At 50.7% G+C, this 22478-nt stretch overlaps 2 protein-coding genes across 3 annotated transcripts; one reads left to right on the top strand and one right to left on the bottom strand.

Annotated features, from left to right (window-relative positions):
• Nucleotides 1-491: 491 nt before the first annotated feature.
• Nucleotides 492-2863, bottom strand: ATP5MC1 (ATP synthase membrane subunit c locus 1). 2 transcript variants are annotated; one of them, XM_065039747.1, is made up of 5 exons: nt 2757-2863; nt 2288-2336; nt 1692-1769; nt 1245-1420; nt 492-712 (listed from the first exon to the last, which is right to left on the bottom strand). In XM_065039747.1, exons 2-5 carry the CDS (start codon nt 2324-2326, stop codon nt 598-600), a joined length of 408 nt encoding a protein of 135 aa, XP_064895819.1. In that variant the 5' UTR covers nt 2327-2336; nt 2757-2863; the 3' UTR covers nt 492-597. The 2 variants fall into 2 exon arrangements, with proteins under 2 accessions (XP_064895819.1, XP_064895818.1); XM_065039746.1 differs by having other exon boundaries at nt 2709-2843.
• A 668-nt stretch (nt 2864-3531) lies between these two features.
• Nucleotides 3532-10645, top strand: CALCOCO2 (calcium binding and coiled-coil domain 2). The gene is made up of 11 exons (XM_065039743.1): nt 3532-3665; nt 5192-5380; nt 5764-5878; nt 5991-6124; nt 6441-6566; nt 7045-7172; nt 7284-7374; nt 7981-8103; nt 8579-8711; nt 9092-9129; nt 9650-10645. The coding sequence occupies exons 2-11, from the start codon at nt 5201-5203 to the stop codon at nt 9824-9826; spliced, it is 1245 nt and encodes a 414-aa protein (XP_064895815.1). The 5' UTR covers nt 3532-3665; nt 5192-5200; the 3' UTR covers nt 9827-10645.
• Nucleotides 10646-22478: the final 11833 nt, after the last annotated feature.

Genomic DNA, 22478 nt, shown 5'->3' with positions numbered 1-22478 from the left:
CACATTGAGGAGAAAAAGGAAACAGAACTGAGCTGTGGTGCTTTGTGCAGACAGATGTTTTGAGGAGGTACATCAACAGCGTGGCTCTGAAACCAGCTCTTCTGGGTGAAATGAGGAAGTTCAGAGCAGGTGGCAGCACATCCCACATGTACCAACGGTGATGCAAACACCATCAATACACTTTTACACACATGTACCTGCACCCACCAGCTCATTTCAGTGAAAAAAAAAGAATGCAAAGCATTTTCAACACTATGTTAAAAAAAAAACACCACTCTGTCAGCTCATCTGGAAGCGTTTGCTTCACCAGCGCAGCGCTTGGTGGGATTTTTGCACAGATCTGAGCTGTTCAAGGACATTCCTCCCACCATCATTTCCCACTCCCTTTCTGCTTTATCGTACCCAGGATGTTCACCCTCTCCAACCATCAATTCACAAGAAGTCTCCCCCACCACCAGCCCAGAACACAAGGGAAAAAATAAAACCACCAGTTTATTTAGAGAAATGTTTTCTTTAATTGTCAGTCTGGGGCGCTCAGGTGGAAACGTTCTCCAGGCGCAGAGGACGGGGGCGGCCGCCGCAGCCAGCCCCGCGCTGTCACATGGCGAATAGGATGAGGAAGGCCACCATCAAACAGAACAGCCCCATGGCCTCGGACAGCGCGAAGCCCAGGATGGCGTAGGAGAAGAGCTGCTGCTTGAGAGAGGGATTCCTGAGCGGGGACACACCAGAGAGAGGGGGGGGAAAAGATCCACAGTGAGAAATAAACACCCCAAACCAGAGTCCTGATCATCCCACCCCAGAAACCCAGGACGATGTCACAGTGGTGGCACATTTGGGAGCAGGTTCAGGGCAGGCGGCCACTGGTGGGACTGAGAAAGCCCGGATTTGCCCCTGGTTTTAGAAATGGGGACACGGTGAACCCTGCAGGCTGCTGTCACCCACCCTGGTGGCACCGAGTAACCGTTCCCAAGAGTTTCATTTCTCCCGGAGATGGGCAGAGCGGCTGCACCGCGCGGGGAGGTACGGGGTGGATTCACACAATGTAGGTATTTTTTAATTTATTTTAATAGAATAATGGATTATAACCACCATTTTCTGTTCCAAGGAGCACGGCTGCAGTGAAACAGCGTTTGCTCGCACCCACTGCTCACATAGAGCTGGACGTATTCCTGAGAACGCTCCAGTGATGTATTTAATTTAGTGCTGGGAGACGGGGATGAACTGGAGCGGGCCTGGCTCACCTGGCATAGCCGATGATCAAGCTGCCGAACACTGTCCCGATACCGGCTCCCGAACCGGCCACCCCCACCGTGGCCGCGCCGGCACCGATGAACTTGGCGGCCGTGTCGATGTCCCGGGAGACCGCGCTGGTTTGGAAGCCGCGGCGGGACAGCTGTGCATGGGACACACCGGTGGGCTGGGGGCACAGGAGAACAAACAGCCTAATGACACACTTTAATTACAAATAGATTCATTCAATAAAACATCATCTCTATTTATCTTCTACTCAAGGCTGAGCACGATCAGCCGAGCTTGCTAAGCCACCACTGCTCTGGGCTGGAATTTATGTCCCCATATGCGCCACCCTCATGATCAACAAACTGATTCCTCCCTCTCAGGTGGAACCATCACATCTCGCAGACAGTGAGCGGGGAAATACGCGACCCGGTTCACCCCACAAGTCTCACCTGTATGGCCTGAGCCTCAGGCCGGCTGAAAACAGACACTGACACGGGTCTGGCCAGCGCCCTAGAGCAGCAGCGGAACTGAAACAAAACACAATTAACTCCTGTAATCAGACATGTCCACAATAACCCACAGAAAAGAGCAGTTATTTTATGCAGAATAGTCTTAGAATTTTTTAAAACATCTCAAGAATGAAACGAGACTCAAAAGCAAAGGCTTGTGGAAATGTTTCTAGTTTAGCCGGTTGGATTAAGAGCACGAGGAACGCTGCCCCAGAGCACACGTGTCACGGCTACTACAGCAGCTCCAGCTTTTCTCCCCAGTTCACACCTTGACACAAAGGGCTGACCCGGCAGCTCCGGGCCAAGCAGCTGATCGTGGAGCAGCCTCGGGGCTGCAGTTCAGCACGGCTCAGCTGGCAGATCCCACCCGCTGGGCACCAGAGGTCACCTTGTTTCCCCTCCTCGCCAAATCCACCGTGAAACAAACCCGCACAATCCCGGCTCAGCTTCGCTTCGAGCCGAGCAGCGCAGGGTAAGGTTTGCAATGACACATCCCACCGAGCGCCACCGCAGCGCCCAGCGGAGACGCCACTCACCAGGGCTGGGGAGCTGAGGAGCGCCAGAGGAGCCTGCATCGTGCTTCACCTGCCACAGAACAGAGACGGGGTTGGACCCCGCACCACCGGCCAACGCGCGGTCCCGGGGCCGCCACACGACACGTCCCGCCCGAGGCTGCTCCCGCCGCCCCCGTCAACCCTCGGCCGGGCCCTTCTCCCTTTCCCTGCCCCGCTCCGACCCCGTCGAGGCCCAGCTGAGCCCGCCCGAGCGCTGGGGGTGCGTGGGGACGGCGGAGGCGCCGCCACTTCCCGCGCCCGCCGCCTCCCGCCGAAGGGCACGGCCCGCCCGGGCCCCGGCCACACCGCCCGCCCGGGCCCAGCGCTGCCCCGCGGCCGGCGGAGCCGCTCCCCGCTGCGGGCGGGGCCGGCGGGGCCGGAGCGGGGCCGGAGCGGGTCCCACCTGCGCGGGTCCGGCCGGAGCTGCGGCGGCTCTGCGGGCAGCGCTCACCTTGCCGTGTCCCCCCGCGTCCTCCGCGCTCATTGGCTGCCGCCGTGCGCGGCGCGCGGCACGCTGGGACAACATCCGCGCTTCCCATTGGCTGAGACCCGGACGGCACCTCCCACCAGCATCCGGGACAGCGCAACGCGGCGGGAGGGCGGTGTCTCCACACGGATCGTCATTGGTTGGTTATTTTCTCTGCCTGCTTGCTGACTGGCTGGCGGCCTGGAGGTCTTCCAGAGGACCATGAGGCCGCGGGGCCGCTCCCCGCACCATAGAGGTTACCATGGAGGCGGGCGCGATGGCGGCTGCGACCGCCCCGAGTCTCTCCCAAAGGGTCGTTTTGGACATTTAAACCTTTTCCCGTCGTTTATTAAAGCGCCCGGTTCAGCCCAACGTCTCTGGGGCCGAGGTTTAGCGCCGCCGCCTCGGGGGCAACCGGGGCCTCGGGAGGGTTTCGCCGCCCCCGGCCGCGGTGCGGGGAAAAGGGCTCCGTGCGCCGGTACCGACAGCCCAGGGCTGGGGGCCGGGCCGGGGCCCGTCCGCGTCCCGCCCCCGGGTGCCCCGGGACAGAGAGCGGCCGGAGGGGCCTCCCCAGGGCTCGGTACCGGGACTGAAACTCCCTGAGCTCCAACCCCTCCCGGCCCGGCGGCCCAGGACACCCGGCACCGCTGTCCCCGCACCCGGCACCGGGGGGAACACGGGACCCGCCCGCACCGAACTACAAGTCCCGGCAGCGCGGGCGGGGCCGCCGGGGCCGGTGCCGTGGCCCGGGGGCGGTGTCGTGGCCCGGGGGCGGTGCCGTGGCCCGGGGGCGGTGCCGTGGCCCGGGGGCGGTGTCGTGGCCCGGGGGTGGCACGGGCGGCTCCGCCTTTTCCCGCTCGCTCGCAGCCCCGGCGGTTCCAGCCGTTCCTCCCGGTGAGTGGGGGGGGGGGGGGAGGGGAGGTGACGGGGTCCCCTGTGCCCCTCCCGGGTCTGACCCCCGGGGCGGGGGGGCCGGGGCTGCCCTGCTGCCGAGCGGCGGCGACACTTTCACTTTCGTTTCCCGGTGGGGGACACGACACGCGAAGCCTGGGGTTGCCCCGGGTACCGGTACCGGGGGTCGGTGTCACCGGAGAAGGGGGAGCCCGCGTTGTTGTGTATCTGCGGGACGCTGCGGGCTCGTGGCAGCAGAAAACAGCGACAAAAATTTAAAATACCAAACAAAACAGAGAGCTGTCGCGATACCTTGGTACCTCTGCCCCGTCAGGCACAAACGCCCAAAGGTGCCTCTGTCCCGGTCCCGGTCCCCTCAGGGGCCACCGCTGGTGACTTCCGAGCTGTGCGCGGAACAAACCGAGCGGTGATCAAATGTCCTCCCGCTCGTGTCCTGGAGCCACCGCAGCCCTGGGCACCCCGGCCCGGCCGCCTCTGCCCTCAGCGTCGCGAGGATTCCACCCAAACCCTCTGTTTGCAGCAGGCAACGACTCTTCATTTTCTTTGCAAGTTGCTTTTAAGCCTGGTGGCAGCAAGCGCTGTGTCCCGTGCTGAAGCGATGCAGGAAAATTATTAAGGTGCTGTCCTTAATTCTTTTTTAACGTTTTTTCATCCCAAGGCAGCGTGTCGGTGCAGTTCTCGCTGCTCTTCTCAGCTCTGGTGCCTTTTCCTTTCCCAGCACAGCCCCGCAGTCCCCACCTCAGCTTCTGGCTGGTTTCCAGGCTGTTCTTTGTCACAGAATATGGACGATCTCCAAAAAAAATTAAAAATGCAGGTTCCAGGGAGTTAATTTCCCTGTGAAACGTCTGGATTAGAGATGACCTGAAATGCTCCAGTGGGCTGGGTGTTCCTGATGAACCTTCCCCAGGTTCTGAGCTCCGTCCTTGCTGCTGCTGTCACTGAGAGCAGCTGAGAAGATTCTGCTGGGGATTCCTGGAACTGCCCGGGGCTGTAACAGGGTTTGCTCTGTGCTGCGGCATTTCGTGTCCTGCCCTGCCCTGGCTCCGGCACTTTGGGTGCTGGTTGGATTGATGCACCCGCTGTGGGTTTATGTTGCGTGATGTTTAGTGTCACAGCACACTGCGATGTTTTCTGTACTGGGAACTCGTGTGAAAGTTTTAGTGCTATTTGTTGACCCTGCTGTCACCCAACGTATTCATTTCAGCACTGGGAATCGTCTTGCAGCGGTCACGAGTCGCAGGGCTATAACGGCCTCATGACACGGGCTGGTGAGACAGAATTGTGAGGACCTGCCCGGCCAGGACTCCTCTGTTTGCGCCATTCCCAGCCACAGCGGCAGGGCCACCAGGCAGCCCGTGTGGCTGCTGAGACACCTTGGGCTGTGCGCAGTGGGTTTGGACCTCGCAGCTGCATCGCTCACAAGCCAAACCTTGTCGAACCCTTCGCGGATACAACTGTGTTGGCAGCATCTGAAGATGAGATAATCTCCTTCCTCTTTCCTCTTGCAGACCTCCACAATGGACAAGACCTCAGACGAGCCGCCCACGTCCGCCGTCCTCTTGGACAACTGCCACTTCTCCCAGGTGGTCTTTAACAACGTGCAGAAGTTCTATGTTCCCGGAGGAGACGTCACCTGTCAGTACACCCTCACGCAGAACATGGTTCCTCGCGGGAAGGACTGGGTGGGCATCTTCCGGGTGAGTGAATCCCGTGAGACCCCATGTGCCAGGCACAAGAAGGCAGCAGCGGGAGAGACGAACAGCTCGGCATCTGCTTTATGCTTCATTTTAAGACAGGACTTAGGGCTTTGATAGAACAACGGGAAATTGTTTTCAGTAGTAACCCTGTGTAACGGGACATCTTTGTCATGGCTAGGGACAAGGTGCCAGGTCTGTTGTGACCTGAACAGTTTCAGCGCTGTCAAACACTGATTATCGTGTCATAGGATAATCATAACCTGTCATAGGTCAGATATCAATGCAAAAGTCCTCCCAGTAACTGATCTGTGTGGAAATACAGTCCCATTACCACAGGATAAATATGAACTGTGTGATGCCATATAACAAGTTTACTGTTTCAGGTGGGATGGAAAACAACCCGGGAATATTACACGTTCATGTGGGCTCCTCTGCCCAGTGACACCCACAGTGACACCAACAGTGGCGCTGGTGCACAGCACCAGATCCAGTTCAAAGGTGAGCAGGGAGCCGGGGTCACTCCGGAGTGCACACACTTTCTGTGCTATGTAGTTAAGAGACTTGGATAATTAGAAGCTGCATGTGACGGGGCTGTTGTATTTGTCTGAAGCTTACTACCTCCCCAAGGACGACGAGTACTACCAGTTCTGCTACGTGGACCAGGACGGCGTGGTGCGGGGAGCCAGCGTGCCCTTCCAGTTCAGAGCAGAGACCGAGGATGACATCCTGGTGGTGACCACGCAGGTGTGTGTCCCCCATCCCCAACTTTTCCCTGCCTCCGCTTTGTTGGCGTGTGCTCACTGCCAACACGGAGCGACCCGGTAAAGGGGATGCCAAGATTTGGGTTCTGTTCCTGGCTTTGCTGTGGATCTGTCACACGGGTTTGGGCAGACTGGGGAGAGTGAAGCAGCAGCGTGGTCTGCGCTGGTAGTGAAAGCGTGGGGAGGTACATGGGGTTCCCTGCTGCAGAGCTCATCTTCCTTTGCTCTTCACACTGTGCTGTTTGGAATGTGGCTTTTTGGTGCTGCCTTTGTGAGTGAACAACTTTGCTGCTTGCCAGGGAGAAGTGGAAGAGTTGGAACTGCAAAACAAAAATTTACATGAAGAAAATGAGGAGCTGAAGGCGAGCTGTGCAAGTCTCCAGCAACAAAACATCAACCTACAGGAAGAGCTCAAGAAGACACAGGTAAACAAAAAAGTTAATCTAAGTCAGCAGCTTTAAGTCTGAAAGATGAAGAGGGATCGAGTCGGGTCTTGTTCTACTCTATGCTTCCGGGAGAAAACAAAAGAGGTTTCTCCACGTGTTATCTGTTTAATCTTTTACCAAATCGTGCAACACCTCTACTGTGATGAGAACAATCATGATGAACAAGAGGCAGCAGGAGACACAGAAGTCAGGAACATATGGGAACCAGGAGTGTTCAAAAACGTTTTGTTGGCTGTCCCTAAATCGCATTATTATCTTTTCCTCCTTCAGTTCTGCTCAGGGCTTAATATAAATTAAACGGCATCTGAAAGAGGAGTCAGAATGCAAAGGAGAGATTTTCCTCCTTCACACGGGCTGCCGGGAGATGTTGCAGTTGAGGGATTGTGCAGTTCCAGTGCAGAGCAGGACTGTTGCTTCAGTCCCGTTTACCACCTGTCAACCTCACTGTGATTTTCAGGAGCTGCAGAATAATGTAGAGTCTCTAAGGAGCAACATAGAGAAACTGGAGCTGGAGCTGAATTCCCTGAGAAAGGAAAATAAACATCTAAAGGAGCAGGATGACTGCAGAGGGGCGGAACTGCTCCAGTAAGTGTATTTACAGCATACCTCAAAACAGGGTTTCATATAAGCACCTTGGCTTTACGGATTAAATTTCCATCTGTGAAAGTGCGGTGTGTTTTGATTTGTTCTGAGTAGACTCAAAGAGCAAATTCAGAACGTGAGCTCTGACAAGGACCGTCTGGCAAGCAGACTGAGAGCAGCCCTGGAGCACATGGACCAGCTGCAGGTAGCAAACGGAGCTGCCCTCCCTCGCTTTGCTTTGCCTCCGTCAGAACTGAGCAATCTTGAGCAAATATGTGGTGTGTGAGTTTCTTTTTTGATTACGTAGGTTCTATAGGTTCTTTATCTCAACCTTTGATGTGATTTGACCTCCAGGAAACCTTGGCAAGCTGTTTTGTGAAAGGGCCGAGGGGGATGTGCAAAGAGAAACTGAGAGTTTATTCCCTGCAAATGTCCCCTTTGTGTGCTCATTAAGTTGACCAAAGCCAGACTGTGGTTCACCTCCTGCCAGCTAAGGATCCAGGCAGAAAACACTTCTGTTTGGAAAAACATTCTAATACATTCAATACGTGGGTGGAAACAAGACTTGTAGCTGGGAGGTGTGTGAAGGGAGACTGATAATAGCTTGGTGTTAGGTCTGAGACCTGGGACACCCGGAATGATGGGCTGAGCATCAGCTGTAGAGTCCGATAGATCCCCGTGGACCTATTCTCAGTTTCTACAAAGGTTTTAATGGGAAAATGGAGCTTTGCTTTCTGCAGCAGAAGGTGCCTGTGCTCCTCACTCACAGCTATTTGATTTTCCCTTTCCGCCCACCCATCTTTGTTCCCAGTCTCAAGTGCTGAATTATGAGAAAGAAGTAGAAAACCTGTCTCGTGTGAACCATGACAAGACAGAGCAGCTGGAAGGTCTAAAGGAGGAGAATCGCCGGTTACGCGTGAGCAGAACTCAAGAGGTAGAGCCGTCCCTGAGCACCACGGTGCAAGGGGGAGCCGGGGCGGGGGGCTGAGGCATCCTCAGCACTGAGCAGGGACAAATAGTGCTCAATCCTGGGAGAATCCAGGGGATTCCATGACAGAGACAGACGTTTATGGTGCCGTGGGCACCGACACAGGCGGCTCTGTGAGCACACTGACAGATTCTCGTAGTACACAGATATTCTTATAGTGTACACAGATGGTTTAGTTCTGGCAGAAACGCCTGGATAACAAGACATTGTAACTGGGATTCTCCGTAGGAGGAAAGTCAACCTCTGTCTTGATCTCTTTTGGGTCAGCTCAAGGCATAAGGTAAATCAGTGGGAATTCAGGATTGATATTTGGCTGATTGCGAACTGGTTTATTTGCCCGTTTGCCGTGATTTACCAAATAACACCCTTTGTAGCAACAAACCTACTCTGTTGCGATCATCTTGTCTGCCGTTCTTTGCAGAATCCGAGGGATGAGAACGATGCGCTCCTGAGGCGTCTCCCGCGGGCTGGAGAGGGTTCCTCCTCCTCCAGTGTTCCTCAGGCTCCGGGTCCAGCTCCGGAAGGAGTTCTTCTGTTTGGAAATCCATACTGTGGTGAGATCACACTGTCCAGAACTGCAAATACACAACAGTGAGAGCCCCAGCAAACTCCCCTCGCTCTGGAACCGAGTGCTGGAGAAAAGCCGCTGTTGGCAGCACCTCCGTGCAGCTTCACCTGTGCGCAGGTGCAAAAGGCGCCAGGTGTGACAGCTGCTCAGTGATCGGGGGTGGCTGTTCTACCAGGAGGGACAATGATTAGCGAGTTGGTTCAGCTGTGAGACAGCCAGCTCTGTGGCTTATGTCCAGTTTCCATACTCCTAAATATAGAGGTTTCAATGCAGAGCCCCATCCTCATGTTTCAGGAATGTCTCGTTATCAGCACATTACGGTGTTAATCATTTTGCTGTGGCTAAATTGACCACTTCTTTTTACAGCTGCAGGAGCAAACCTGGGGGCAGGAGCTGCAAATGTAGTAAGTAAAGTGGACATGAATTTGTGGTTTATGGACACAAGTTAGTGCTTGGAAATAAAAAGCTGGAAGTTCAACTCTGTAACCAATTGTCTACATGCTGCTTTGGTCCCGGTAAGACAGTGGACAACAAAATGGAGACAGAGATGCTTAGAACACATAGAATTAATGAGAGTTATGTGTCTCCAAGAAGAGAAAGGAAACTCTGTTGACCTTACTCTGTAAGGACCAGCTCTTGGCAGCACCTCATGTCAGAACGAGCAGCATGCAGCTGCTAATGACCGTGTTTCATACCGGAGACATGGACACGTGCTGCGTAGGACGGGAGGTCAGAGTGGCTCTCAGGAGCTCGTCACTTTTAAGTGGTATTTAGAGAAGCTTGGAGACATTTGAAAACTTGGGAGTGTTAGAAGTCAGAGAGACTTGTCCAAAAGTGATAATATCTGGCTACTAAACTTATCTGTTTCTTCTCTTTGAATATAACTTTTAAACTAGCTTTATTTACATTTCCTTTGTACTTCAGGCTTCTCTACGGCAATGCCCCATGTGCAACGAAGTGTTTCCTGAAGACACAGGGACGAGTCAGTACGAGGCACATGTGCAGAGCCACCTCCTGCAGTGCCCGCACTGCAGCCAGACCTTCGACAAGTCCAACAAGCAGGTGTTTGATGACCACCTGCTTTGTCACGGCCTGGAATAATGCTGAATTGGTATCTGCGCTGTAGAATAGGTCCGGAGGCTGCGGTATAAATAGACCGAAATCACTGTATAGGCTTAGTTGATGCTACGATCACGCAGACCAGACTGACCGTGCCACCGCTGCGGTAATTCTGAGCTTTCTGTTCCACGCGGGACATGAGCAACACATAATGGGGTCAGACATCACATCCCGAAACTGAATCACGGGTGTCCAACCTCAGTCCTGTCTTGGATCAAGTCTGTACGCTTGTTAAACGAGCCGCAGAAAAGCAGGGGCTGAGTTGTCTGGGCAGCGCGGAGGATTAATGGTCTCTCAGTGAGAAACTGGGCACCCTCATTGAAAGAAAATTATCAATTTGGATTATTTTTTGTCTCTAAACTTTCTTGATCTGACAAGAAGAGCGTGTTCTCCAACCAAAACACTGTGCTTCAAAACTAAGTGCCTTGGGATATTACAATGCTTTGTGCACAGATATCCAGTTACTGTCTTTATTTCTGCCTCTGGATTTTCAGTTTATAATCAGCAGCTCTTTTTTGTGCAGACACAAATGGGTAAATGCTTATTATCCAGATGTATTAGACTGTGTTTCCTGCTGAATATCTGAAGCAATAGAAAATCCTAAGAAGTTTATATAGAGTTTTAAGAATATTTAGAATAACAAAGACTTCAAAATGAGTTACTGTTTTGATTTTGACATAAGGTTTTTAGCAGTTTAGGTTTAGAGTAGCTGCTTTGAGATGCGCCATGCTGGTAAGCATTATTTTTAAAAAATGGAAAAGAAAATAGCAGCAAACAAAATTAAAAGCTATATGAAGAAAATATTGGAAAAAAGATGCCTGTGTTCATTCTTAAAGGAATAAATTGGAGGAGATGGTGGGGCCTTAAGGGAGCTGTTTGCTCTTTGCAGCCTTTCAGGTGCTTTCTGAAGCTTCTGCCTTAACAAAGTGCTTCAGCACGGCTCTGGTAGCCCTGGATCACCTTCTGCTTGCCCGCTCCCACCATCCCTGCGGATCTCGGAGCCTGTTGGAGGTGCCTGGCACACAGGCAGCAAGCAGGTGACCGGCAGAGGGGGTCAGACTGCAATAAATCTCGTGAGGATGCTGTCTTTTGGAAGGATTTTAGGGTATCTCATTTGTTCTCTGTACTAATGACCCAGCTTCTGAGTCGCAGCCATCTCCTTCGGCCTTACACAGGTCACACCTTCCCTGGCCTGGGCAGCCAGGGGCCAATTTACCCCTAAGCACAAATTACATCATATATTTTCTGACCAAGTTTTCATTTTGCTTGTAATTTACAGCATTATTTATGTTACTGGTACATTTAGCCTTTGGAATCATAAGATGTTTCAATCCTATCTCAGTTTTATGGTTTAATACAATGGCTCAAATGGCTGATAATTAGATACAGTTACACTTTGGGTGAGATCGAATATTACCTTGATGTGTGTTGGATAAGGACCCTGACACACATTTTCTAAAGGGACAGTAGGGGGTTGGCACAATTTATGCCCAAATTCATGTCACATCTGAATGGACGTTCATTAGAAATATATCTAAAAGGAAGAAGTCCTGCTCTGTGGATCTCTATCTTTTAAAAGCTTTCCAGGGTGTGGAGCAGAGTCCATCTGGCAGTGCTGCTGCTGCTGCTTCACTTCACCTTAATGAGGCTCCTGCAGAGAGTGGAGGAAGCAGAAAGGAGATAAAAAGATTCCCGACAAAAGGAAGAGAAAAGATGCAGGTGAACAAAGGAGGAAAAGGAAATCTGTGGGCAAGCCAGCAATTGAGTGGTTATACTCGATAATCAACTTGTCAGTTTGATTTTAAGACACAGCAGAAGAGATCGATAATTCTTTACAGCAGCATAATGCACATCCAGGGTTTGAGGTACTTTGATAATTGAAAGCCTCATTTCAGAGATCAGTCCTGTGCTCATAAGCGGAGGGCTTTTGTATTGGGGATGGGAAGGGTGAGAGAGCAGCGTTGGGAATGGTGGAAAAAGTGTTCTAAGCTCAGTCTCAGCCAGGCTGCCACACCGGCTTAGTTGGGCAGCTCAGATTAACCTGGGGAAGGAAACGCTCACAGGCCCCCGTAACACTGAGAAATGAAGATATGACCCTGACACGCAGGGGGGTTTGTCACTTACGTTATTCGGTAAGGACACAGTGTTCACCTTTGTTCTGCTGTGGAGATCCAGACCGACCTATTCCTGCTCACGCAGGAGCCAACCGGCCCCTTTATCTCTAGGGCACTCGTACAAATCGAGAGCGCAACGTGGGTATATAAACGGCACGAAACCCAAACGCTGCCATTTATCACCCTCTTTGTACTGAATTCAACCGCTAACGTGAAACGCACTGAAGAATCGAACCTTTATTGTTTTGTTGGTGAAAGGATTGGGTCCCAGAATTACATCAGTTGTTTTCTCTAAACAGCTATTAGCCTCCTCCATTATACCAGCGGAACTGGTTTCCATCCTCTGGCTCATTTATTCCAAACCAGCATTATTGAAGTGAATGGGGTCCAGGCCCTGGATATTAGAAGAGCTGTTGGTCTCCTCATAAATAACAAGTTGTCAAGGATTTTAATGGAAACCCTTAGAGTGCTGTAAATCTGTGCAGTTCTGCCCGCATCCCCTCCCTCATTTCCATCACAATATCGCTCCGGCGGGACTGCAGCTTGCAGCATGTGCCAGGCAGCCCAGATTGGTGGGACACAGGGGAAGGACGGCAAAAAATAAAAATACAGGAAAAAAAAAGCTGGAGATGGGGTGGGGGACTCAGAACAGTTGGTACTGCGGAAGCATCTGCTGGGTGGCAGTTTCGGAGTCACCTGGCCCACATGGCAAGGGGTCAGGGCTGTTCTCGGGGGGAGCAGAGAGGGGAAGAACAGAAGCAGGGATGTTGGTGGAATAAAGAGGGATGTATCACGGTTTACATTTCGCTCCGTTGGTCTGTGAAGCAGTAAATCTCGGCAAGGAGAGGGTCTTGTTGGGTTTTGATCACAATTTAAGCGGTAGAGCTGGTGCAGTGGTGTTGCGTACCTTGGCTCTTGGTGTCGGGCAAAGAGGACTTTCCTTTTCCAGGTGATCTTTTTACCTTCCCAGACAATCCAGACTTAAGGGAAAATGTAACACCACATCCTGATGCAAACAGCAGCCGTTCTGCACTTCACTGGATGTGCCCAGAAACCAGGTTATTACAAAGTATTGCCCTTGACCTCAGTCATCCCCCAAATATCTGGAGCTCAGCCGCCTGCTCAGCTCGCAGCACCCGCTGCATACACCACTGAACCCTTCTAGGAAGGAACCTGAGCTCACTCGTCTGTTCTCCGCTGGTGACACAATATGATGGAATATATTACGACTGGCACAGCCCCGCTCGTGTTCACCCCACTCAGAAAGCAGGTGGGACTGCACAGGGCCCTGGTTAAGAGATCATGTAGACTCCCTGCCCTCTGAGGCATCAGAGCTCGTTAAGATTCATATGCAAGGTCAGTTTAGGCTTCAGTGTAAGTTTGCGCCTTGGCTTACCATGTAATATAAATAAAAAATGACGTTGGTGACAAAGCTTCTATGAGCTTCAGAGTGCCCAGGGCTTATAGACTTCTGTCATTATTAAGAGTTTAAAATACAGCAAAGCCATCAGCAACACAGATCTCAAATTAATTAATTTAAATATAGCTCTTTTCACGTTAAGACCTCACACGACAAGCACTGAAGAAGCAGGCCTTGCGAGACTTATGCTCTACATAATTAAATATTACTCCCATAATTAAATATTACTCCTGTGTTACAGACAGGAAAAGCACACATGAAGGAATTTGGCCCAGATCACTCAGAAAATTGGTGACATAATCCCCCTTTCCCTCGCCAGATTTAACACTTTGAGAAAGGCTGCACAGCACAAGAAGTGAGCCAGGATGGAGAAAAAATGGACGGCTGCCAAAAGGGATTGATGCCCTTCAGAACCCGGGGGAGTTTTTAACCCTTCCCAATGGTCTTCCCAGCCCGAAAAGCCTGGTGAGGTTCATCAGGCTGCGCTTCTCCTCTGCTGAGCCAGGAGAGATTTGCCAGTGGGAGCAGCTGCTGCGAGAGCGAGTTGATAACTCGAGCCCTGAGGCACTTACATCTGTACGGCTCGGCCCCCGCCGCCTTCTCTTCCCCCGTAACAGGAGGAGGCTGGAATATTGCGTGCGCTTTCAGAACGTGTATTCCTCTGGGGCCTTGGTCGTGATTACGGCGTCTAGATGCAACCCCACACAAACACTGCCAACGAGAAGCACAAAAAACCACGGTCAGCTTGAAGACTCTGAACGGTTTTTACACTAAATTTGTTTCTATTTAATAATAAGTTGCAGTTTCGTAAGCCATATAGTGTAGTTAATTCCTTTTTTAATAACAGTGATAGTGGTTGTGAGAGCAGCTGCTGCACATGTTCTGTAGTACAGCTGAGAGAGCCATATGGATTTTTAATTCCTAAGAGTTATTACTTGGTTATAGCCGTATATATGAACCCACGCCTGCCTTAATGGACTCATTAGGCTCGACAATCCTCCCTTAAAGAGGGCGATTGTTAGACCCAAGCTGATCCACAATGTAGGAAAGGTTTGGAAGAGGGGCTCTTAATTATAGCTGAGAACACCAGTATTTTTTTAAGGCAGATTTTACACCTTTAGGAGGTTCTTTCTCAGTCACTATAATTTTAACGACCTGTATGTACTCTGTCCTTTCAGAACTACACCTAGGAAGTGGACCTTGACTTATTATTGTTGCTTTACACTGGTGGATTTTTTAACATGAACTTGGAAAGAGATATTAAATAATATTTCTCAGTCTGCTTTTCTAAAACAACCCCAAAACATGAGATTCTTGCACTTTATCCTAAAACATGTGGCCTGACAGAAGAATAGACCAGAAGCATCACTGCTCCAGTCCTTGTGTTTACAGGCAGAAGAGAAGAACACGCTGCCTTAATGCAGAAGCAATATCTACCTATATATCACTTGGATGCATCGTATTGAGCACGCTACAGATTGCTCAAATAAATCTAAGGAGCTCACTGGATCTTTAATTCTATAGAGAATGTTGGAAAACTCTTAACCTTATGCCACATATCAAGATTGTAAAATTTAAAATGAATCCTAGTAAATCTGTTGCTGGCTGCCATGGAAACGGAGCAGGTTAAAGGAATCGGTCTCACACAAATAAAGGGAATCCAAGCTTTTCCTGTGTGTCCAACAATTAGACCAATTTTGAGCCATCTCGGTCTGTTTCCACGGCAGCAGGAACTGGATTCACGCAACTGTTGCAAATTCTGGATGTAAATGGTGCTGCCCATTGTGTCAGCAGCACCACCAGGCTTCAGAGCCCCATTTCGGCTTCCTAATGCTGCTCGTTTTGTCTCGTTATTCTTTATTTAGGATTATTTTTGTGCCATTTTAAAGATCTAAGACAACTCTGGCCGAGAGGCTCCCGCACGCCCTTTGCTGCTCAGGGAACAACGCTGGGCTCTGTCAAGGCCTTTGCTCTGCTGGACCCGAGGCTGCCGTGGGCCTCACACCCGCCCACCTCCAGGATCACACACCCGGAGACAGCGCCCAGGAGGCTGCAGACTGCCGGGAGCAGGGCCCCGAGCTGGGGACCCCGCCGGTGCCCACGCCGGTGCCCCGGGACCCACCGGGCCCTGAGGAGCGGGAACGGATCCTGTCAGGAACACCCACCTCGGCGCCACCGCCGCCTCCCACAACCCCCTGCGCCCTGGTGAATATTCAAATCACCCCGCTTCCCGCAGCTGTGATTGGCTGCGGCCGTTCAAATGAAACCACGCCTCCCGTGACGGGGCGGGGCCGTTAGCGGGCCGTTGGTTCACCGGAATGCGCATGGGCAGCTCTGGCGCACGCGCGTGACGCCGGCGCGTCCTCTGGTTGCCGTAGCAACACCTCTCTCTAGCCTTTTTTATCCAATCAGAGGCCACTCTATCCGCTCGGACCAATGGAGAGGCAATATGTTAATAAAGGGGCGTGGCGGGAGGAGGATTATGCCGGTGGTTTTGACCAATCAGAAGGCGGGGAAGGGTGGGGGTCAGCTCTCCGCGGTTGTGCCGGTGTTTCACCCCAGCGGTTCCCGTTTCGGCCCTGCCGGTGCCTCCGTGTGGGCCGGGCGAACGCGCTCCGGTCCCGCGGAGGTGAGATCCGGGCTGCGGAGGGCGGCGACTGGAGATGGAGGCCCCGGGGAGGGCGCTCAGGAGCGTCCCGCTGCCGTTCAGTTAGTGCCGCGTCCTGTGCGACCGGTACGGGGGTGAAACCTCGGAAAAAAGGTGCCTCAAAAGTTGTTTGCAGCCGCAGGTGTGGAGCTGTTGGGTTCTCAAGTCTCCCGGCACAAGGATGGAGCGTTGGAGGAGCGTCTCTGTCTTCTCTTGAGTGGGGAAGCCAAAATAACTGTGATACAGTTGATTCCTAAGGGACCAGTAAGTTTACACAGGGGTCACGGCATTAACAAACCCCTGGAATTGTTAGAAATCAAAAGCTTTAGTGTCTGTGCAGCTCGGTTTGCGCAGGGTTTGGCAGCCGGTCTGGGAATCCCAGCTGAGCTCGGGCCCGGCGGCCTCTGTTGTAACACTCGCTCTGTGCCAGCGCGCACTATCCCTAATGTTTAATCTCTCTGAAGCACTAACTTGCCTCTCATAATGACTGAAGTCAGGCAAGATGTCAAAACTTAACACGCCTGCGATCTCTTGCCAGTGTTTGCTGGACTCGTGCCGCAGGAGAGGAGATGGAGCAGCCCTGGAAGTGGCTCCGTTCCCAGCTCCAAGAAAGCAGCATTCAGAGCTGTGTTCCAGGAATCTTTGTTTTTCACCGCTCGTCAGAAATATCAATGGAACTGTTTGTTCCAGCAGTTATTGCTCGGTAGTATGAAGCTTCTGAAACAGCAAGAAATGGTGGCATTATTTGGTAGTAATTTCTAACTGATTGCCCAGATTATTATCTAAAGCAGGCGGTTTGTAAATAACACACCCACAGTGAGCAGAAACAGTTGCCCTGACTGATGGCAGAGGTCGGCAATGCTGTGTTATTCTGGTGCTATTCTTCATAAAGCAGTATTGTGGGGAAAAAAACAAAACCAAAACCAAACCAAACAAAAAAGGTAAGAAAAACAAATATTGGAAATAAAAAATGGTCATATATGCTGAGATAGCTTGCTTTACTTCTTTATGAAAAGAAGTCGTGGCTTAGCTGATGGCTGGAAAAGGTTCTGGTTTGCAGTTCTGGATCATTCCAACACAGAATGAGCTCTGCTAATAAGTGCTTGTAGAATGGGGCCTGGCTGAGAAAGGGGGTTTTCTTCCTTTGAAACTGCTGATTTCTCAGAAGCGATGGAATTGGAATGCTGATGAGATTGCAGTGAAGTGAAATTGAAACTGTTGAGCCTCATTTATTGGGTTCTTTAGACTAATGGGATCGGTATAGGGCTGATCATATTTAGTGCCATTAAATCTCCTGTGCTTAATTAAGATGCTGTGTACATCACGCAGTGTGCCCAGGATCATGGAGAGAAGAAGGGAGGAGGCAAATACCTTTCCAGCCCTGCATCTTGTTCATTCAATTGCAGGATAATGTATGCATGCATCAGACAAATTGTTCCATTAACAAGAACAGAGTAAATTCTGCCGGAGAAAAGGACACTGGTGGGAAGAAGAAAAAGGAGCCAAGAGGCCGGCAGAGGGGGATAGACTACACCGAATCGGGGGAAAGAGGATTTTGCTCCTGGCTGCCTGCAGGAGCCCTCACCTTCGGACCCAGCCGCACTCCAGCACACAGAAATACTCATAGTTCAGTTCCCCCTGGCCCTGGTGGGAGCTCCTCAGTGATGGGAGGCGCAGGCTGTGCTGCTCAGCACAGCACGGTAATGCAAATTCCTCCTCTTCTACTCCCAGCACATACCAGATTGGTATCAACCCTGCATTCAACCTCAGGCGATCATTTCCAGCTGAATGTGTTACTTATTTGTTTCCCTCTTTGCGCTAAAAAGCAGCTGGCGTCTCCCTACCCGGAACACGCTGGGTAAGAAGGTGTTTTTTTCCAACTTGTTCACAAATCCTTGTTGAAGCCTCAGCAAACCAGATTTCCTGTGTCACCCCTGGGGTCAGGTGCTGGGGTGGAGCACAGTGCGTCCCCAGCTCCACTTCGCACACCTCTGTCGCCTGTAAGATGTGTTTAACTCCCTAATACACCCGATAGCTTGTGCTCTAGGTGGGTACAACTCCAATCCAGCCCCAAGACACCATGCAGGACGTGGTCGTCACCCTGCGACACATCAGAGAGTCAGGTCAGCAAGTAAAAAACACTCAGAGAAACACATTCCCAGGATGTTTTCTGTTTTCTAATTCCAGTCCTCTAAAACCTTCATCCCCCAACGAAAATACTGGCTGGCTCGGGGCAGCAGCATAGGGGATATTTGATGCAGAGAAGAGCAGAGTGTGTCCTAAGTGGTGAACAGTGGAAGCTACAAAGAAATGTGAGGACAAAGGAAGAGGAGGAGCAGAAATTAGGTGGTGATACCTGTCTGGCCTAGAACTTCTACCTTCCAGAAGTGTTCTGCAAACAGCGAGCGCTGGCCAGCCAGGAATGGAAAATGGTGCATTCCACTTCATGCCAGAGTAAGGAGAGATGTGAGTTACTCAGTGGGTGATTTTTCTTCCTCTGACTCAGCGTTGTATCCTCAGGGGACTATTTATAGATTTAAGGCAAAGCATCGAAAGAGCAAAAGATTCCTGATTTTAATTTTAAAGTGATGAGGGAATGAAAGATTGAGCAGTGCTGGGAGAGGAACTGATTGGCTTTGTGCTCTAGGCGATTCATCAGCGATATTCAGCGTACGATAGCTGTCTCGGAAATGATGTATCGACGGGACAGAAGTTATATTTAGAAGGGAAAACCTTGACAAGGGAGGTGCTGCTTTCTGCCGCCTTCGCTTTCATCATTGTGTCGTTAGTGGAGACAACACAGGACAAACACACCGCCGGGCAGAGGATGTTCAGGATCCGTTGTGTTCAATATTATATTCCATTCCTTCAGGGGTTTGAGCAAACATCTACTCCCAACATTTTTGTCGCCCCTAATCAGAGAGATCCTCTGTTCTGTAGACAATGTTGTTTGCCATGATCTGACAGAACCGTTTTGTTGTTTCTTTTTTAAAAAAAATAGGTTCTTTGGCAATTGCCTCCATTCTTACAGCTTTGCTAGCATACAACACTCCTCAACAGACGACCAGTGAAATTTGCCTTTACAAAAGAAACGTCAGGAGCTTGTGGGTGTCCTGATGTGGAGCTGCTGTATTGGGACTTGACGTGTATATGTTTGCTGTGCTGGTGTCTGGCTGCTGCCAGCTCTTGTTTTGCTCGGTGACAAATCCTTTGAGGACACCAGGTTGGTGTCTGAGCCACTTAGCGGAACGGAGTTTGTGAGGAAGAAAGTTCTTTGTACTGAACTTCAGCCGAGTGCTTGCACCGCAGCTTGAGAATCTCCTCTTCACGAGGAGAGATGTATTGAAACACAACCTATACATTTATGACTTTTCATACGACTATAAGGATCAATCCATGAGGGTGGCGCAGCAGAGTCTTGTTCCTCAGGCTCTGGGAGAGGCCAAAACGTGGCCCAGCGACCGATCCTGCAGGGTCCCCAGTTGGGTTGCTCCATGGAGAGTAATTTGTTGTGCACTTAACCCTGCTGGGAGCGTGTTGGGCACAGATCTGCCCTTCTCTGGCCCAGTTTCCAGCTGATCAGAGGCAAAAAGGCCTCGTGCATCTGACAAATAGCTCCAGTGGATAAGGCAATTTCTTTTTCAAGCTCAATTTCGGATAATGTACATTTATTTACCGCATATTAACAAAACTATGGATAAAGAGGCACTGCCCTTGTCCAAAGCGCGCACAACATCTGCCCTGGTAAAAGAAGGATTTGAGGCTATTGTTTCATCTTCCTATTCAACTGCTTTGTGGTCAGAGGGTTCAGTTCAAGGTGGGCAGTCACTGGGGAATTTGGGGACCGAGCAGCGGCTGGAAACCTCTGCCCCAGCAAAACAGCACCATGGAACAAATTAAAAGGTAACCAGGGTCTCATCCTCACTTTTTCTTAGCTCATTTTTAACAGCAGCCGCTCCATAGCCTGAGCGGATGCTCTGCGTTTCACTGACCTCAGCAATGTTGCTCCAAGAATAAATTTCGCCCGTACCATCAATCTGACTTTGAATCAGCTCCTGGTACAAGCTATTTAGCCTCGTGAGACAGATGTGTCTGCCTTAAGGGAGATAATTCCAATGTCAGACATCAATAAAAGAGTAATCTTTTCATATATTTTAATAGAACTTCTGGTAGAAATTAAGCTAGCCACTCTAAGGCTTTTCCTATGTAAAAATACACTATAATGTAAGTTGCTGGGAACTACCACATACACAACGTGCGGTTAATCAGTCACTGTGAGAACGATCCTGCGAGCTGGAAAGGGGTCCAGAGTCACCAAATGAGAGTCAGACTCCTTTAAAAATCTGATCAAAAGACACTACAGCAACTGCACCTTTTTATTTCAGTTGAGGAAAGCCAGCCAAGCTCATATTAAAAAAAAAAAAGCCACTGTCCGCTTGGTCTGGCTGCAAAGCCCATTTTCAATAAGTTTATGCTCTAACAAGCTGTATCAGTTTCATCTCGGTAGATCTGATGGTTATTGAACAGTGTTCAATGTTCTGGAGGGTGCCAGGCACATAATTGTTTTTACAACACTGTAAAATGAATCAGACTGGAATTAGTGTCACTCAGCAGAATCACTTTCCTTCCCTTTAAATTACTTCATCTGAGGGTTAATCAAAAAGAAAATGAAGTTTTGACGCTGCCCTTCAGCTAAGGGCAAGCGCGGGTTCAGTTGTCTTCACTTCTTTTTCCTCTCACAACATCTGCGCTTGTCCGTGTGCCCCGTGCGGGGAGCAGGACCGTGTCCCCAGCCCTTCCCGCTCCAAAGTCAAATGGGCAGAGGGTGGAAACTGGTGCCAAGAGTGTTGGGAAGCCAGGAAACTGGTATTTCAGCCACAAGCACAGGCTGGCAGCTCCGTCTCTTGTAAAACACAGAGACTCTCCCCGCTTCTTGTGTGCTCAGGGGCTGCGAACAGCCAACATCCCTCAAACTGTCCCTGTGCACCAACGCCAAACCCGTATCCATCTGCTCCTCGCTCACACAGGCCAACCCTTTGTTCTGTCCACGGTGAGTCGTGTATTTTGGAAGCAATTCGGGAAACGTCGCTGCCTTCAAGGCTGTCAGGTCTCACTGGATGGAGCTGTCGCTTCCTTCTGACCATTCGCTGCAGCGGGTTTATTATTTTTCACTCCGTCATGTTTTGTATGCACGCAGGTTCCAGTGGCATTTATTACTAGTATGTTTCAGAACGTCTGGCCGATGAGTTATACCAATAACAGCTGGGCAAAGTAAGATGATCATGAGCTATAATTATTATACACAACAATACTGTCAGCTAAAAGCTCCGAGAAATTATCTAGTCTAGAGGATATCTGTAGCTTCAATAGTGCATAATCCCTTTGCAACAATACAATTATGCAAAATGAGATTAAAGGGTTTATCTGCACGTGAAAATCGCATCAGTTTCCATTCCTATTGCTTTTCAGCTGCTGTAGGTGATATTTGCCCTCTGACAGCTGCAGTTCAAGGGCACAGCAGGACTCAGCTTCCATTTTTCCCACTTCCCCGAAAGAACTGGTACATCAGAGGCGTTTGGGTGCTTTTGGGCTGAGTTCTCAGCCCCTTCTCAGACAACGGCTCTGCCAAGGCTCAGCTGCTGCAGTCAGCCCTTGGCCATCCTGCAAATGACCAGTTCATCCCATTTAACACAGTCCTATCAAAACCATTGCCGTCTGCCTCATGATTCGGGCAGGGCTGTCAGGATAGACCCACGGAACAAATGGAAACATGAAGGTAACACCAGAAACATGCCCCCCCATACCCACCCCAGCTTCAGTGCAAGTAACAACAGGAACAAAATCAGAGCAATAGAGGCTGAACACGGGTCAGGAGCCAAAACATTTGCTCAGCATCATTCTGTAATTCGTGCTGCCAGCTGAGCAGGAAGGTGCAAGTCTCTGCCTGTGCGAGGAGCTGTGCTGCTCCCAGGACACGTCCCCTCTGTTGGGAACGTGTGACTGGCATTTAACTAGTTCCAGTGCAGATGGGATGGCTCCTTTCATTACAATGTATATCTGAAGATTTATATTCTAGCAGAGCCAGGGAGGGATGTAGCTCGTGTGGGGATCTGGCCCCTTTCTGCTGAAACTCTTCTAGATTTCCTTCCTCACAGCATAGCCAGAAGATGCATTGTGTCCGAAATCCTGGGTTATCATACCCAGGAAGTACAGGGATCAGGGGGAGCCAATACAGATATTTTGGAGTGTCCCAGATAAACCCCCTCTGCCTTTAACAAGGATACCGGCTGTCACAGTCCAAGGAAAATATCTCCTCTACAAGCAGTAAAAGGGGGAGCTCAAGAGAAGAAACCATTACAGTAACCCAGTCATGAGGAAACAATATTTACTCCTTAATCTCTTTTCTTAAACAACAATCGATAGTGTTTCTGACACGTGCTCAGTAAGGAAAGG

Source organism: Columba livia, chromosome 23 (assembly GCF_036013475.1).
Source record: "Columba livia isolate bColLiv1 breed racing homer chromosome 23, bColLiv1.pat.W.v2, whole genome shotgun sequence".
Taxonomy (NCBI): Eukaryota; Metazoa; Chordata; class Aves; order Columbiformes; family Columbidae; genus Columba; species Columba livia.
The sequence above is the reverse complement of the archived record's forward strand: the minus strand, read 5'-3'. Positions and strand labels throughout refer to the sequence as shown.

Bases quoted from the DNA above. Each gene is read 5' to 3' on its own strand.
- ATP5MC1 (XM_065039747.1), bottom strand. From the start codon at position 2,326: ATGCAGGCTCCTCTGGCGCTCCTCAGCTCCCCAGCCCTG. The intron at 1,421-1,691 runs GTGAGACTTGTG...CTGTGCCCCCAG, and splicing joins CTGAGGCTCAGGCCATACAG to CCCACCGGTGTGTCCCATGC. The intron at 713-1,244 runs GTGAGCCAGGCC...GTCCCCGCTCAG, and splicing joins TTGATCATCGGCTATGCCAG to GAATCCCTCTCTCAAGCAGC.
- CALCOCO2 (XM_065039743.1), top strand. From the start codon at position 5,201: ATGGACAAGACCTCAGACGAGCCGCCCACGTCCGCCGTCCTCTTGGAC. The intron at 8,712-9,091 runs GTGAGATCACAC...TTCTTTTTACAG, and splicing joins GTTTGGAAATCCATACTGTG to CTGCAGGAGCAAACCTGGGG. The intron at 9,130-9,649 runs GTAAGTAAAGTG...TTTGTACTTCAG, and splicing joins GGGCAGGAGCTGCAAATGTA to GCTTCTCTACGGCAATGCCC.